We start from the raw sequence: 17,419 nt of genomic DNA, 5'->3' as shown, positions 1-17,419 counted from the left end.
GTTCTGCCAGCCAGCCTGCCTTGTGTTCCTTTAACCACGTTTGGGTTTGACCCAATGAAATGGGTGTGGCCCTCCAATATTGGAAAAGGGTTCAGTTCTCTCCTTCTATGATTCCTTCCTTCTCTTATCCTGTCCTTCTGTGTTTCCTCCCTTCCTTCCATCTTTCCTTTCTTCTTTCCTTTTTCGCTTTGTTTATCTTGAGCCAGAGGTATGCGGCTTCATGTCTAACCTTTTGCTTCTTCTTTCTTGACCAGGACATGAGAGTTCTCTGGAGCCACCCCTGCCGTGATGGGAAACGAACCAGCTTCTAGTCGATATTAAGGCATTTGGAAACCAAAGTGCAGTAAGGAAACCAGTCCTCTAGGAAAAAGGATTCCTCTCAAGGGGCTGATCCTGCAGAATTCCTACATTCACTTTGGATTATAGAGTAGAACCATAGAGTCGGAAGAGACTGCATGAGGCACCCAGTCCAGGCCTCTGCCGGGCAGGAAAAGTGCAAAGTACCCCTGACAGATGAGCATCTAGCCTCTGTTTAAAGGATTCCAAAGGAGCCTCCACTGCATTTTGAGGCAGAGAGTTCCACCGCTGAACAGCTCTTTTTCAGTCAGGAAGTTCTTCTTAATGTTCAGATGGAATCTACTTTCCTGTAATTTGAACCCACTGCTGTGAGTAATCAGAAAGGGAAAAAACAAGAATCAAGCATCAATATTGGATTTAAATGTACATAACACTGCTGACATGGAGAAGAAATCATATAAATGTATTGAATGTGGAAAGAGCTTTAGTTATAGTACAACTCTACAAACACATCAAAGGACTCACACTGGGGAGAAACCCTATAAATGCCTGGAGTGTGGACAGAGCTTTACTCGGAAGGGAAGCTTACAAACACATCAAAGAACTCACACTGGGGAGAAACCCTTTACATGCCTGGAGTGTGGACAGAGCTTTACTCGGAAGGGAAGCTTACAAACACATCAAAGGACTCACACTGGGGAGAAACCCTATAAGTGCTGGGAGTGTGGCCAGAGCTTCATTCATAGTACAAGTCTCCGTGTACATCAAAGGACTCACACTGGGGAGAAACCCTATAACTGCCTGGAGTGTGAACAGAGCTTCACTGATCGTTCAGGCTTACGTAGACATCAAAGGATTCACACTGGGGAGAAACCCTATACATGCCTGGAGTGTGGACAGAGTTTTACTCGGAAGGGAAGCTTACAAACACATCAAAGAACTCACACTGGTGAGAAACCCTATAAATGCCTAGAGTGTGAACAGAGCTTCACTTGTAGTTCAGGTCTCTGTATACATCAAAGGACTCACACTGGGGAGAAACCCTATAAATGCCTAGAGTGTGAACAGAGCTTCACTTGTAGTTCAGGTCTACGTATACATCAAAGGACTCACACTGGGGAGAAACCCTTTAAATGCCTGGAGTGTGAACAGAGCTTCACCCGGAGTTCAGATCTACATTCACATCAAAGGACTCACACTGGGGAGAAACCCTTTAAATGCCTGGAGTGTGGACAGAGCTTCTCTCAGAGTTCAGGCCTACGTTCACATCAAAGGACTCACACTGGGGAGAAACCCTATACATGCCTGGAGTGTGGACAGAGCTTTACTCATAGTTCAGGCCTACGTAGACATCAAAGAACTCACACTGGGGAGAAACCCTATACATGCCTGGAGTGTGGACAGAACTTCACTCATAGTTCAGGCCTACGTAGACATCAAAGGACTCACACTGGGGAGAAACCCTATAACTGCCTAGAGTGTGGACAGAGCTTCGCTCAGAAGGGAAGCTTACATACACATCAAAGGACTCACACTGGGGAGAAACCCTATAAATGCCTGGAGTGTGGACAGAGCTTCACTCATAGTTCAGGCCTACGTAGACATCAAAGGACTCACACTGGGGAGAAACCCTATACATGCCTGGAGTGTGGACAGAGCTTTACTCATAGTTCAGGCCTACGTAGACATCAAAGAACTCACACTGGGGAGAAACCCTATACATGCCTGGAGTGTGGACAGAGCTTCACTCAGAATTCAGACCTACGTTCACATCAAAGGACTCACACTGGGGAGAAACCCTATACATGCCTGGAGTGTGGACAGAGCTTTACTCATAGTTCAGGCCTACGTAGACATCAAAGGACTCACACTGGGGAGAAACCCTATAAATGCCTGGAGTGTGGACAGAGCTTTGCTCAGAGGGGAAATCTACGTTCACATCAAAGAACTCACACTGGGGAGAAACTCTATAACTGCCTGGAGTGTGGACACAGCTTCGTTCAGAAGTCAGGCCTACGTTCGCATCAAAGGACTCACACTGGGGAGAAAACTTATATGTGCCTGGAGTGTGGACAGAGCTTTGTTCATAGTTCAGGCCTACGTAAACATCAAAGGACTCACACTGGGGAGAAACCCTTTAAATGCCTGGAGTGTGGACAGAGCTTCGCTGATAGTTCAACTCTACGTGAACATCAAAGGACTCACACTGGGGAGAAACCCTATACATGCCGGGAGTGTGGAAAGAGCTTTACTCGTAGTTCAGGTCTACGTTTACATCAAAGAACTCACACTGGGGGGGAACCATAGAAATGCATGGAGTATGGACAGAGCTTTTCACAGAATAACATTATGCATAGACATCATAGAATTCAGCCTGGAGAGAATGGTGTTAATTGACACCAGAGTGTCATTCTAACAAGTAGAAATGCAATGCAACTCTTGCAAATTTTGGAAATGCAAGCTCAAAGTTGGGACATTTCATCACATGTGGTGTATTGTTGTCAAGGACAGAACGCCACAAGATCAAAGATAACAGAGTTTATTGAATTACAGAACTCAAAAATGCCCGTAAAATACAAGGGCCAGGCAGTATTAGCCTTTAAAAGCAAAAAGGGGCAAGGAAAAACGTTCAAAAGATAAACCGGATTAAACCGGAGTTTAATCCGGGTAAAAACAAACTGCTTGCTTCAGCCTGGGGATAAACAAAACAAAAGCCGAGGAACAAACTATACAAAAGAATGCAACTAATTGGCAGCAGATTCCTCTCTGCTGCCAGCACTGTGCTTTGAGTAACTTGCGTCACTCCTACACACAGCAGGCAGGATTTCCAACACGAACAGATCAGCCGAGGATTGTAGCAGTAGAGTAGACCCAGTTCCTTTCCGTAGATCAAAGCCAGAAGCAGACGTTTGTAGTTTCCAAGTCCGAGTAGGGGGAAGTCAAGCCGTGGTCAGTTCAGTCCGAAATTCAAAGCAGGAGATGGCGTCCGTCAAGAAGACGACGGAAGGTCAAAGCTAATGAGAGTAAGCACAGGTTTGCACAAACAAAAGCCCACACAATTCCTCCCGCCGTCTGACCCTAAATTCCAAAACAACTTACGTATCAGCACACGAAAACACACCAGTCTTCAGGAAAGCGTCCCACACAGATCCCAAGCGTTCGTCCAGATTACCTTGCCCAACGCAATTTGCAATTGCTCCCAAGCCCCATTTTATGCCAGTTACAAATCCTCATCACTATCAGCTGCCCTCCTTAACCCGGGCGTTTCCTCATCACTTTCCTCATCAGAGCTGGAACACCTCTGACTACGCCCCACAGCATCTCCAGCTGTGGATCCCGTCCCATCCCTCCAGCTTGTCCATGGGTCTAATCCTGAAGGTCCCCATTCATCTTCCATCCCATCATTGCCAGTGGCACCCAATTTCTCCCTCACCCGAGTCCAATCCATCTCATCCTCCTCCGAGCTAACCAGCCCCTCCTCCATTCTCTCCGTAAACCCCTCAAAAGACTCTTCGTCAGATGGTGCTGCAAAAATATCTCGCAGTCTCTTTCTTTCTCGCTCCTCGAGAGTATCTGACTCTCGAGGAGTCTTACGCCCACGTCTGCCAGTAACAGAGCCATGAGGCTCAATCATAACAATTGTAGAAAGATTGAACTAAAAATACAGTGTTCCCTCACTTATCCCGGGGGTTAGGTTCCAGGACCACCCGCAATAAGTGAAAATCCGCGAAGTAGGGATGCTATATATTTCTACATTATTTTAGTAGTTATACACTATTTTAGGTCTTTATCAAGAAATCATGTGTTGATAAATCGCCTCCTTCTCCTCTTGTTGCCGCTTGGGCTCCTTTTCTCTCCCTTTGGCTTCTCCTTCCTCCCTTCCTTAGGCTGTACATTGTAATTTTTTATTATTTATAGTCGTCTTTTAGAGTTTATTGAAAAACCGCAAAACAGTGAATCCGAAAAGAGCGAAGTAGTGAGGGAACTCTGTACGTTCCATTCTGGAAGTAATTATATTATCTAAAGGGAGTAGAATAATGAGAGATAAAAATTAACAGATAGAACGAGGCCTTTAGGCATTTATCCCTGTCGTTTGTTAGTTCAGTTGTGTCTCTATGAAGGTAACTGTTTCGCAGGTCTGTTTGTTTCTGATTTAGTTTTGTATCTCATGTAGTAGTTAGTTTCATGTGTAGTTGAAGCATTATATACAATTTCTGCCTTTTTTGTAATGTTGCTTTTAATCTCTCTTTTTTAATTTATTTTTTGCCACAAAGAGGGGGATTTATAAGGGACAAAACTGCTGAAACTGTCAACTTGTTTTGTTCTCAACCCAAAGGTTTCCTGTTCTTTGGATGCCGAGCGTTCAGGGAAGAGTGAGGTCTGTGAGATCAGTGAGTAGAAAACATGACACAATTTAGATAATGGTTTGTGACACAACAACAACCCTTGTAGTAGTCAATGGGATATTCTGTATGCCTTCTTTAATGTCAAGTAAGATATTGTGCTCAGATATAAAGATTTATAAAGGAAACACCACAATGGATATAAAACAATGGGAAGCGCGGGCAGCAGATTATATGTGCTCACCACACCTCACACAGATAGGACCACGTGTGCTATAAACATGGAAGATGTGATACATTCACACAAGATACAGGAATGGGATGTGTTTGTGTTACTCCTGCTCAGCTAATGTTATGGTCTGATGGAAATATAATAGAACCCGATAAACAAACATTCGGTTGAAATGTAAATGTAACATAACTTTTGTTCAAGATGATGAAACTGGGAATTTGGTGTACGTGGTGGAGAATGGAGACAGTGAAATAGACTTGAAGTTTAAAAAGTTATCCATAAATATAAGATAAGGAATTAATTGGGAAAAATTAAATATACTAGTAAAAACGAATCAGCAGGTGAAGAAACATTTGGAGAGTTGTGAGGAAAGAAGTAAGAAAGGTTTTGTTAGGATCCAAGAGGTTGATGGAGAACGTCAGAGCGTGGCCGCAGAAGGAAGCAGCCCGACAGAACGTCACTGGTGGGATGAAATCAACGGATATTCACCCAAAGCGGCAGCAGCATGTTTACATCTATTGATGCACCCAATAGTAAGGTGAGGGCTACAAGGAGTGACTGATCGATTTTCTGTATTTGAAAACAAATTGCAATACTTAGAAACGCAATTGTGAACTGCGATGTATGTTGACTCTATTGAGAGGGTTGATGGGCCAAAGTGCCTGCATTTCTATTCCATTTCTATTCTATTTCTGATTGCTTTTAATTATGCATTATTAAGGTGTCTGCTTCAACTTATTCTATTAAAGATGCAACCTGCCTTCTTCCAGAGGAGAGGCAAGTGTCCGTATGTCGCCACTATGTTTCCGGAACATCTTGTGGTCGGCCGATGTGGTTAATGTGGTTAAGCTACTTACTGGAACATAAGTGAACAACATGTTTTTTCTACAAATGTTGTTTATGATAAAGGAAGCACGCTTGCAACACTCTGTACTGTTCCAAAGAAATGAGGAACATGAGGATATATTGAGCTTCATTTCAAATGTTCTTCACGGCGGTCACCTTTGATTTGTCCGTCCGTCTATACTGCAGTATAATAAAGGTACTTCTTTTAAACTCTGTTGGGCTCAGATTGGATCCATAGCGCTTTGACAAAGTTCCCGGTATTTAAATCTGTGTGAGCGGTTCGCTTTTCCGCTACATATAACTATATTAAACTGATTATATACATAGAATTGACACTGAATCAGACATGTGATACAATAAAGTAGTATTGATGTATCAAGGCCGTGTGTGTAAGAAACGGGAGTGTGTTTGTGTGGGTGCTTGTGAAGAAAGAAGAAACGGGCCTCAAAAGAAAACGGAGTTCACGCAAAGCGTGACATGGGACGGACTTGGGCGGTGAAGAGTGAGGCTTGTCAGCTCCAACGGGATGGGAGGAAGGGGCTGCCGCAGAAAGGCCGGGGGAGATGGCCTGAGGAGACGGAGTGGCCGCTGGAAGGCCGGAGCTAGCCTCTTGCCCCCCGGGGCTGGTGTGACCCACTTGGATCGGGGGGGGGGGAGCTGCATTCAAGGGAGTGTGAGATCATGACCCCTCTCCTCCTCCGGAGCCTACTTCTTCCCCCACAATGCCTGCGAGTTGGTCCTCTCTCTCTCTCCTTCCTCCAGGCTGGTGCAGGCAGAAGCTACAGAGAGTAAGGGATTTAGAGCAAATTGTAAGGCTTGTCAGCTCCAACTGTGTTGGTGTGGGTTAGTCTTCTTTGAAAGAGAGCCCAGGCACACAAGGGCTGAAGATCCCATACGGCTTTAATGTTCAGAATACAAGAGTCTTCTCCACTGCCCGTGTATATAGGCCTAGCTACAGTATCATCGGGAGCCTCCGGTGGCTCAGTGTGTTAAAGCGCTGAGCTGCTGAACTTGCAGACCGAAAGGTCCCAGGTTCAAATCGAGGGAGCAAAGTGAGTGCCCGCTGTTAGCTCCAGCTTCTGCCAACCTAGCAGTTAGAAAACATGCAAATGTGAGTACTACATCAATAGGTATCGCTCCGGCGGGAAGGTAACAGCATTCCATGCGGTCACGCCGGCCACATGACCTTGGAGGTGTCTACAGACAACGCCAGCTCTTCAGCTTAGAAATGGAGATGAGCACCAACCCCCAGAGTCGGACACGACTGGACTTAACGTCTGCGAAACCTTTACCGTACCATCAATCACTCTAGAGTCCCTTTCCCCCCACCTCAGGGCAATTGGGTTTTATGGCTGGTTCATGTGTCCTGTCCTCCCTTTTGGCCCATGGCCTTGTGCTCTCCGTCAGTGCTCTGTGTCCAGAGATGGCATGCGATGGGGATCATGGCATCAGATTCTGATGAGTTGACTTGGGTTCATTTGAGTCAAGTTGGGTTCACTTGACTTGAGTTGGGATCCGTTGAGTTGTCCAAGATTTGAGTTGTATTCATTTGGGTTCCATTGAGTTGAGTTGGATTCTGATGAGTTGGGTTTCGATGAGTTGTCCAAGGCTTCAATTGTATCCAGTTGGGTGTAAGGCTTGTCAGCTCCAACTGTGTGGTGTGGGTTAGTCTTCTTTTAAAGAGTACACACAAGGGCTGGAGATACCTACGGCATTATTGTTCGGAATATAAGAGTCTGCTCTACTGCCCGTATATATAGGCTTAGCTACAGTATCAAATCACCCTGGAGTCCTGGCGCCTGGAGGTTGCCCATTCCCACCTTCCAGAGTCCCTTTTCCCCACCTCGGGGCAATTGAGTTTTATGGCTGGTTCGTATGTCCTGTCCTCCCTTTTGGCCCATGGTCATGTGCTCTGTGCCAGCGCTTTGTGTCCGGAGATGGCATGAGATGGGGATCACAACATGAAGCGAGGAATCAACAAGGCGTCTCTCACCTGGCAAGACGGAACGAGGGTCCAGTAAGGCGTATCCGAATAACAATGGACAATAACGTGTGCAGGTGGGACCCCATAAGTCCTACAGCCTGAGATGGAGAATGTTTTGAAACCATGCCATAAGAACGGAAGGAACAGCACGTTCCCCGAAAGGAGGACTAAACTTTAGGGTATCAAATGCCTCAAAGATTCAGCACGCTTTTTCAGAACTGCGGCTACGGAGCGTCCACACCTGTCGGGAGAACCTGATCACCTCTTCCGGGCAGGGTCTGTGTGTGTGAGTATGGATGTATGCATGTGCGTGTGGGTGAGAGCTCTCTCTAGATGTGATTTTGATAGGATTCTGATGGGATTATCAATAAATGTTACATGAAAAGTGTTAAAACCAAATTTGGCCTCTAAAAGCACCTCACTGATCCCTCTGCTGCTGCTCAGTCGTTTAGTCGTCTCCAACTCTTCGTGACCTCATGGACCAGTCCAGGCCAGAGCTCCCTGTCGGCCGTCACCGCCCCCAGTTCCTTCAAGGTCAAGCCAGTCACTTCAAGGACACCGTCCATCCATCTCGCCCTTGGTCGGCCTCTCTTCCTTTTTCCTTCCATTTTCCCCAGCATCATGATCTATTCCAAGCTTTCCTGTCTCCTCATGATGTGGCCAAAATACTTCAGCTTTGCCTCCAATATCCTTCCCTCCCGTGAGCAGCCACTGGGCATTATTTCCTGGAGGACGGACTGGTCGGATCTTCTTGCCAAGGTCCAGGGCCGCTCAGGATTTTCCTCACGATTCCCTAAACACTCTGCATCCAATAAAAGAACAGGAACCCTTTGGGTTCGTAACACTTGTATTATTATTATCTGGTGATTGGCAGCTCTGACGGTCTGGATGAGGGTGAATGGACTGAAACTGAATCCAGACAAGACGGAGGTCCTCCTGGTCAGTCAGAAGGCCAAAGAGGTTATAGGGTTGCAGCCTGCGCTAGATGGGGTTACACTCCCCCTGAAGACACAGGTCCACAATTGGGGACTGACTCCACATGGTGGAAGTTGTAGTTCACTCTGCATCAAGACACAGCACTGTGACCCCCACTGACAATGGACCTGAATTGCAACTGGCACACACAATCCTCGTGACCAAAGAAAAATACTGGAGAGGTTTGTGGGGAAATTCACCTTGATTTACAGGCGTTGTAAATACTGGGATTAATAGTTCACCCCACAAAGAATGGACCCGAACCTAACTTAGCACACAGAACCCCCATGACCAATAAAAATGCAGGAGGGCTTTGGGGGAAAGTCACCTTGATTTACAGGAATTATAGTTCACCTACATCCAGGCAGCACTGTGTATGTATGCGAACAACAAGGGATCTGCACCAAATTTGGCACGCATATCCGATATGGCCAATTTGGAATACTGGTAGGTTTTGGGGGGACATTTGGGAGTTGTTGGTACTGGGATTTATAGTTCACCTACATCCAGAGACACTGTGACAACCACCGACAATACAGGGACCAAATTGGCACACAGAACCACCATGACTAACTTAATATACTGGAGGGGTTTTTTGGGGGGGGGGGGGGGGGACAGACCCACCATGGTGGGAGCTGCAGTTCACCCTGCAGCCAGAGATCCCACGGACCCCTCTGATGATGCATCTAGAGAGCAGATTTACCCAATATGACACACTTTAACCAGTGATGGAGTTTGAGGGGGTTAACCTGACATGATGGGAGTTGTAGTTTACTCACAACCTTATGCATTCTGTAAAATAAAATGAACTTTTTCAAATAACCCGGGCAACACTGGGTACCCAAGTGTGTGTGTGTGTATTTGTTTTCCAAGATGGCTCCCACTTCCAGAGAGAATTGTGATTCCCACACGAAATGAATTGGTGCAGACGTAGCCCAGATATTAGGCTTGAGCGATCCACGAAAAAATTGATTCTAAACTCGTTTCAAAACTAGAGGGGGGTAGCGTTTCGTTTCTGAAGTCAGTTCCGAATTTTGTCCCAAAAAAAATTCGAAATTAACGAAAATTTGTTATTTTCGAAATTAATTCGTTAATGGCGGACGCTCATGCGCAGTGGCCCAAAAACAGCCCAAGAGGGGGGGGGGAGTTCGGGGGCTCTCCTGCACTCATTTTTTCACCTATACTGTTCAAATTTGGTACAGTGGGAGAACACAATCCACCCTGCTTGTTCGCTAAATTACAGAGCGTTTGCCATTTCCTAAGATTTATTGCGCAATTTTATAGTTCATATAAAAAAACTTTATTTACCAATTGCAAAAAATCTGTTCCTGCTTTTGAATTGTTATTTCCTGTTCAATAGGGGTTCCTTCACTGTGAAAGTCCTACTTCTACTTGTGTAACATTGTTTCAGTGCCCGTAAATCTGTCAAAATGTTAGGGCATTGGGGGCCATTGGCCAAGAGACACATTGTGCTGCCTGCCACAATGCGCAATGACTTTCCCCAGGCATCCATATTGGAGGCCATTATACCCCAGTGGTCAAGCCCCTCCCCTCCCAAGAAATGTAAGATTTCTGCGACGTTGGTTTGATGTATCACCTGATGGCAAAATGGGGGCTTGGATCCCACTCCCCTGGGGAGCCGGCCACTGTGGGCCGGCTCCCACCCCCGCCCCTTTCCCCAAAGCAGCAGGGCATGGGCTTAAACTGCGGAATTAGACATGGGGGGCATGGATCCCACACCCCTGCCCCTTTCCCTAAAGCAGTAGGGCAGGGGCTCAGCTGCAGAGATACACATGAGGGTTTGGATCCATTAAAAGCACTGGCAGGGGGAGTGGGAAAAATTGCAGCCAAAAGAAAGAAGAAATCAACGTGGTGATCCGAACCGCAATGGCCAAGATGGAGAAAAAAGCAGAAAGAAATAATCCCCGTGGGGATCCGATCCCCAATGTCTATCTCAGCAGCAAAGACCCCACCCTGCGCCGGCCACAGTTGGCCGGAACGCATCCCCTACAGAGAGAGAGAGAGAGAGAGAGAGAAAACCAGACGACCCCGGCCCAAAGGAAGGATTTGGGCAAAATAGCACAAACGTGTGCGGAGGGACAGCTGCGAGAGAAGAGAGATGCGATGCATCGTTGGAAACTCGACCACGTAGGCCGAGAGGCAGCAGAAAGAAAAGAAAGAAAAAAGCCGCAGGCAGCAAAGAACACACCCTGAGCCGGCCACAGTTGGCCGGAACGCATCCCCTACAGAGAGAGAGAGAGAGAGAGAGAAAACCAGACGACCCCGGCCCAAAGGAAGGATTTGGGCAAAATAGCACAAACGTGTGTGGAGGGACAGCTGCGAGAGAAGAGAGATGCGATGCATCGTTGGAAACTCGACCACGTAGGCCGAGAGGCAGCAGAAAGAAAAGAAAGAAAAAAGCCGCAGGCAGCAAAGAACACACCCTGAGCCGGCCACAGTTGGCCGGAACGCATCCCTGAGAGACCGGCCCGGCCCACCCACAAAGTTTACTGCTTTAGCGACCTTAGCCTCTACCCACGCCACCACCCCACCACCCAAGGGGAAGGTGGTGTCGCCTTTTGGGAAGCTACTTAAAAGGGGTCCCAAGCCCCACTGCCCAGGGGGGCCGGCCACCGTTGGCCGGCCCCACGCCACCTCCCCACCACCCAAGGGGAAGGGCGTGTATTCTCCACGTCTGCTAGTGAACTGTGGGCCCAAGCCCCACTGCCCAGGGGGGCCGGCCACCGTTGGCCGGCCCCATGCCACCTCCCCACCACCCAAGGGGAAGGGCGTGTATTCTCCACGTCTGCTAGTGAACTGTGGGCCCAAGCCCCACTGCCCAGGGGGGCCGGCCACCGTTGGCCGGCCCCACGCCACCTCCTCACCACCCAAGGGGAAGGGCGTGTATTCTTCACGTCTGCTAGTGAACTGTGGGTCCAAGCCCCACTGCCCAGGGGGGCCGGCCACCGTTGGCCGGCCCCACGCCACCTCCCCACCACCCAAGGGGATGGGCGTGTATTCTCCATGTCTGCTAGTGAAATGTGGGCCCAAGCCCCACTGACTAATGTGTCAACCAGACCAGAGCAACAAAGTCTGTAGCCGCCACAAAGGCACACTCCCTGACAGCAAACCGTCAGTGGCCCTGGCCGCACCCTTACCGGGTGGACACAAGCTAGCTGGCAGTCCACAAGGTAGTCGTGGCCACCATCACATCAATAATGATTGTAATAATAACCACAGTAAGATCTTTATTGTTATTACCCGCCCCATCTTCCCGGAGGGACTCTGAGCGGCTTCCATGGGGCGTGCCCGTCAACAATACAATGTGAACAATTAAACCCAAAAATTTTATATTTATTAAAGGAAATGTTGCATCAATAACACATAAAATAAAAAAGCTGTCACAGTCAGCATACAGCATTACCTGCTTAAAAAACAGAGGTGTAAAAACACGGCTCTGTGGCCAAGGGCTGAATACTTCCACATAGATGAGGTAGTTTGAGAGTTAAAAATCAATAAAGTGCAAAATACTCTTGGCCTGGAAACCAATTCTTCATCTGGCAGCGATCCACCCCATAGTCCTCGAAGGCTTTTTGGAACTGGAAGGTTTTACGGCTCTGATGTAAGGTTAATGTTTCTATGGCGTTGAACTAGAGGGAGGACTTGTGTGTGTGTCTGGTGTTATTAAAGTTCTCTAGCAGCTGATCTGGAAAGAGGGAAATGACTTCTGTTGGTATACATTTTCAGTAAAGTTGTGGATGTAAAATAATGAAAGATATTGTCTTTATGGAGTAGAAATGAATCCAAAGAACTAAAACATAGCACAACTGTGGAGACAAAAGAAACCATGAAGACATAACTCATTGCTTTCAACAGCAATACAGAGTTTATGAGAGGTTTTTTTCTCTACTTATGGGTCTGCGGAAGATTAGCATCACATACCTTCTGTGTCTTATCCTCTCAGACACACGCATAGAGATAAAACTTGTGGCAGGCAATGGCTGGGATCCATTAAAAAAAGGTTTATCCCTGCCATTGTGGGATTTCACTTATCCCATATTTTAAAAGCATTGTAAAGGGGTGGGAGATAAATAAAATGTTTTTGTTATCCTAAACGACAAGAGGCTTCGGCCAGGGTGTCCCACCTTTAACGATGGCTGTGTTTAAAAATTTGGCTTGTAAACCGCCTTTTGTATCATCCGTCAAAACACAGTCCTCATTTTCGAATACCAAACGCAAAGAATTGTCCTGGACTGCTTCAGCAAAAGTGTTGGAAAAGTGCACCTGATACTTTAGCACAGCAGACATTTTTGCAATTACCGTAATATTTTATGATGTCAAGACATAAAATTATTTTATTACTTTCATTAAAAAGAAATTAATTCTAAATGATGTTTTTTCATTTTGTACTCATGTTGCTTGGGCCGCTGCCCCAAGTAATCCGCACCGAGTCCACGCAGGGAGATGTTGGCGGGAAATATTAAATTTTGTATTCATTTAACATTGATCGTTTTATATACTCTCTGAGAGTCCTCCTCGTTTCAAAGGTATTTCTTGATATTCCAGGACCGGGAGTTTGGCCTCGAGGAAGAGTATTCTCAGATAGGTCACTCGGCAAGCTGCTGAAAGGGGTCACACCATCGTCGGCCATGTTGAATACTCTCTTCAAAGCCTTAAACTGCTAGGAGGATAATAAATGGAATGTGCTGGGTTATTTGGGAATTCCAAGTCACATAGTCTGTCCCACGGAAAGTGTTAGTTGACATGCTGGGAACAGAAAACGGATCAACCGCCGTTTTCATGCTTGGGAACGGGTTGCGGCAGGGCCGCAGAAGTTCAGCCTCTGGAATCATCTAGCCGTTTGTCTGGAACATTAAATGCGACATGCTTGGCTAGAGGACCTGTAGGCAGGATTAGAAATATATGGAAGGCACGTTTACAACCTATGGTATGAGATAACAGTCTGCTGGCTGAAAGAGAGTAGGGGCAGAGGAGCCTTCTCTCAAAGGTGAAAGAAGAAATGACCAAAGCTGGGTTGTAAGAGAAGGAAGCCAAAGGGAACCACACAGATTTATAACTGTCAACAACATGGATTGGATGTGGAGGGTTTGACAGACGTTTAATTTATTCTTGCGACATCTCACTGTAGGTGTGGACTGTGGCCTGCAAGTTAGTAGAGGTTTTGCAGAGCTATGTCCACACTAGACAAAATAAGAAAAGAGAATTCATGCAAACATTGGAGGACCGCATACTCGCATTGTCATCGCAATGCCGTAGTCCAGAAACCTGCGGATGTGAGAGCTTGACCGTAAGGAAGGCAGAGCGTGGGAAAAATGGAACTTTTGAAAATAATTCCTTTTTGAAAAACAAGACAGTGCCTGGGAGTGTAAGAAGATCCAACTGGTCCATCCTCCATGTTTTATCGCCCGTCCAATTCAAGGAGGTAGTGATCTTACAGGCATAGCATCAGGATGGCATGGACTTGAAGGAAATGACGCCGTTGATGTCCGACAGGAAATTCTTTTGTGAATCCGTCCGAGAGTTCTCCATAGATCGTAGAAGACTACAAGTCTTATTTCTGAGTGTAAGACTTTCTGCGGTGTGATTCCACCCTCTTCTATCGTCCTACCAACAAACAGAACCTGCGCCCAGAGGTCACTAGCAGCCGCAAAGGCACACGCCCTGATGGGCAAAGGGCACCGTCCTCGGGCGCAGACAGAGGGCGAGGGATCCCTAAGGCGGCCGTCCCTCGGCAACAGCGTCGACCACAGCCTCTCAAGGCGATGGGACAGTGGAAGAAGAAGATTTTGAAAAGTGGTGGACAAGGCCGAGGTGTCCTGCTTTCTGCGGTGCGGTGATTCCACCCTCTTCTATCGTCCCTGCCAACAAGCCAGCAAATTGAAGTTCCCATGCCACAGAACCTGCGCCCAGAGGTCACTAGCAGCCGCAAAGGCACACGCCCTGACGGGCAAACGCCGCCGTCCGCGTGCGCGGCCAGAGGGCAAGAACAACCAAAGGCGGCCGTTCCGCAGCAACACTGTCAATCACAGCCTTTCAGGGTGATGGGACACAAGGTTTGCATTTGGAGTAATTTGGGCAAAATCGAAGGTGTTCCACTGTCTTTGATGATTCGACCCTCTGAGTTATACCAACAAGCCAGCAAAATGCGGTTCGCACTCGACGTAACCTGCGCCCACACCTCGAAAGCAGCCGCAAAGGCACACGCCCTGACCGGCAAACGCCGCCGTCCGCGTGCGCGGCCAGAGGGAAAGGGGAACCAAAGGCGGTCGTCCCGCGGCCACTGCGTCGACCACACCCGCTCAAGCCGATGGGACAGTGAAAGATGAAAATTAAGAGAAGTGCTGGCCAAAGTCGAGGTGTTGTATTAATCCCTGCGGCAAAACACATCCTCAAAGGTTCAGATGGACAGATATCTCAGAAAAGTGTGAGTCTGGCGTATTCCTTCACCTAAAATGATTATCCGAAGTATCCTCATCAAATGTAACACTGCTCTTTCTGTACAGGAACTCCGAGGATCTGGAGAAGACCAAACAGTCCCGGCTCGTGTGGGAAATAATTTTTGACCAAAAAAAAGAAAAAAAGGGAATTGAATGAAATCCGAACTGAACCCTAAAAGGAAGCATTTCCTACCTTGGTTTTTATGGACTAATTTCCCACAGAAAATCCTTCTACCTCTAGAGCATCAGTATTACAGGAGAGAAAAAGTTTTGTAACTTCAGACTACAGAGATGGGCCAAAAGTAACTTTATTAAGTTCAACAGGGACAAATGAAAGCAACTTCACTTCGGTAAAGATAATGGAAATCCAAGCGACATTTTTTTGGACGCCTAGCTTGACAGCACTGTGTGAGAAAACTGTCTGTGAGTCCTCGTGGACAACAACATAACAATGAGCCTACTATGGTTTGCGGCAGAGCAAATATCCAATGGGCTTTAGGCATGCATTAACAGGGGAATAGCGTCTAGATCCAAGGCAGTCCTGTTCCCCCTCTACTCTGCCGTGGTCAGACCGCACCTGGAATAATATGTCCAACTTTGGGCAACGCAGATAAATGGAGATGCGGGCAAGCTTGAAAGTGTCTAGAGGAGTGCGACTAAAATGAAAAAGGGTCTGGAGATCAAGCAGTATGAGTAGAGGCTTTATTAGCTGGTCATCATTGTTTAGCCTGCAGAAGAGAAGGCTGAGAGGAGACATGTTAGCAATGTACAAATATGTGAGGGGTAGTCATAGGGAGGAGGGAGCAAGCTTATTTTCTGCTGCCCTGAAGACAACAGGACGGAGCAGTGGGTTCCAACAAGTGGAATGGTGATTCCACCTGAACATCAGGAAGAACTTCCTGACTGTGATGGCTGTTCGGGAGTGGAACTGTCTCCCCCGGACTGTGTTGGGGGCTCCTTCTTTAGAAGCTTTTATGCATTGGCTCGATGGCCATCTGTCGGGAATGCTTTGAATGAAACTTCCTGCGTTTTTGTTGGGGGAGAACTCGATGGCCCATGAGTTCTATTCCAACTCTACTTTTCTATGATTCCATGATTCAATGATTCGGGAAACGGCGCCTTGTGATTGATGAACCCAAAAACAACAGTGGGCAACGGTGAGTAATGATAAAGACGAGAAAGGAAGGGAAAAGAGAGAGGAAAGCATTGTAGGTTAGAGGAGAGAGTTGTTGGACAGAGTCCAAAGGGGCAACCCCCCCCCCCGGCCACCCACAAAATTAGCCAAAGTTACTCTGAAGCATAGCTGATTAAAGGAGAACTATAGCTCTATGACCCGTCGGTGTCAAAATCCAAATCTGGGAAATTCAACACGGGAAGGTTGGCCTTCAGGAAAACCAGTTTCTCAACTGTTTGCGGGTCCAGCAAGCTGCGGTGGGACATGACTACATCTCCCGCTAGGCTGAAGACCCTTTCGCTCTGCACGCTCGTGGGAGGACAGCTGAGGAACTGGCGGGCTACGTGTGACAGATCCGGCCACATGTGTTCGCGTGAAGCCCAATAGGCCAATGGATCACAAGATATTATCTCAGGAGGCTCCTCAAAGTACCTGTTGACTGAGCATTCGGCCGAGTCTACCTTCTGAGCAGAAGCCAGCAAAGAGTATTCTTCAGAGCAGGCAAGTATGGCCACCGTCTCTGCAAAAAAAACGTTTCCTGGTCGCTGCTGGAGATCCGTATCCCTACGGCAAACACCTCCCGGCTCCCCGGGACTTTCAGTCTCGCCACTAGCGCTAGTGCTGGGGGTGACAGGCATTTCCGGAAGAGGGGCCGCTGTGCCCGTTTCCTCCACCCTGGCAGCAAAGACCTCCCTTACAAGGTTAACTAGTTGGGCCTTCCACACGGTAAAGTCTTTTGGGCAGACGTTGTACTTTAGCCGTGGATCACACAAGGCCGCCAGCATATGGACCTTGCTGGAAAGAAGTGGCTCAAGGCGTTTCCGTACAGCAAAGGACAACCTCCTCACCACCTCCTGGGCCGGCGGTGTCAGCGGTCCTGCCAGGGAGTCCAGTGTTCGACCGGCCCCAAGCCTTTCTAGGTGCCTCCTTAGCCTCAAGACCATGGGCACTGCCTGGCTAAAAAGGGCTTTTGAGTCCGAAAGGGTCTCTGTGGCATGTTTGAATGGCTTTAGTATGTCTACTAGCTGGGAGATGGTGTCCCACTCTTGCTTATTTGGAACAAGTTTGCTAACTGGCGCAACCAATGTGAGGGAGATGCCGTGTACCGCC

The 17,419-nt window shown here is 47.6% G+C and overlaps 2 protein-coding genes and 1 pseudogene across 3 annotated transcripts in view; 2 read left to right on the top strand and 1 right to left on the bottom strand.

Moving 5' to 3' along the window:
- LOC134294568 (zinc finger protein 850-like) overlaps positions 1-17,419 on the bottom strand; it is a 256,756-nt gene that overhangs the window by 53,146 nt on the left and 186,191 nt on the right. The window lies entirely within an intron of this gene.
- LOC134294578 (zinc finger protein 658B-like) overlaps positions 1-17,419 on the top strand; it is an 85,268-nt pseudogene that overhangs the window by 13,590 nt on the left and 54,259 nt on the right.
- Positions 739-7,612, top strand: LOC107983841 (oocyte zinc finger protein XlCOF6-like). The gene has a single exon (XM_062966111.1). It carries the CDS (start codon positions 739-741, stop codon positions 2,602-2,604), a length of 1,866 nt encoding a protein of 621 aa, XP_062822181.1. The 3' UTR covers positions 2,605-7,612.

The sequence above is a fragment of the Anolis carolinensis genome, unplaced genomic scaffold (assembly GCF_035594765.1).
Source record: "Anolis carolinensis isolate JA03-04 unplaced genomic scaffold, rAnoCar3.1.pri scaffold_17, whole genome shotgun sequence".
NCBI classification, from domain to species: Eukaryota; Metazoa; Chordata; class Lepidosauria; order Squamata; family Dactyloidae; genus Anolis; species Anolis carolinensis.
Note: the sequence above shows the minus strand (reverse complement) of the source record. Positions and strands in the feature narration are given on the sequence as shown.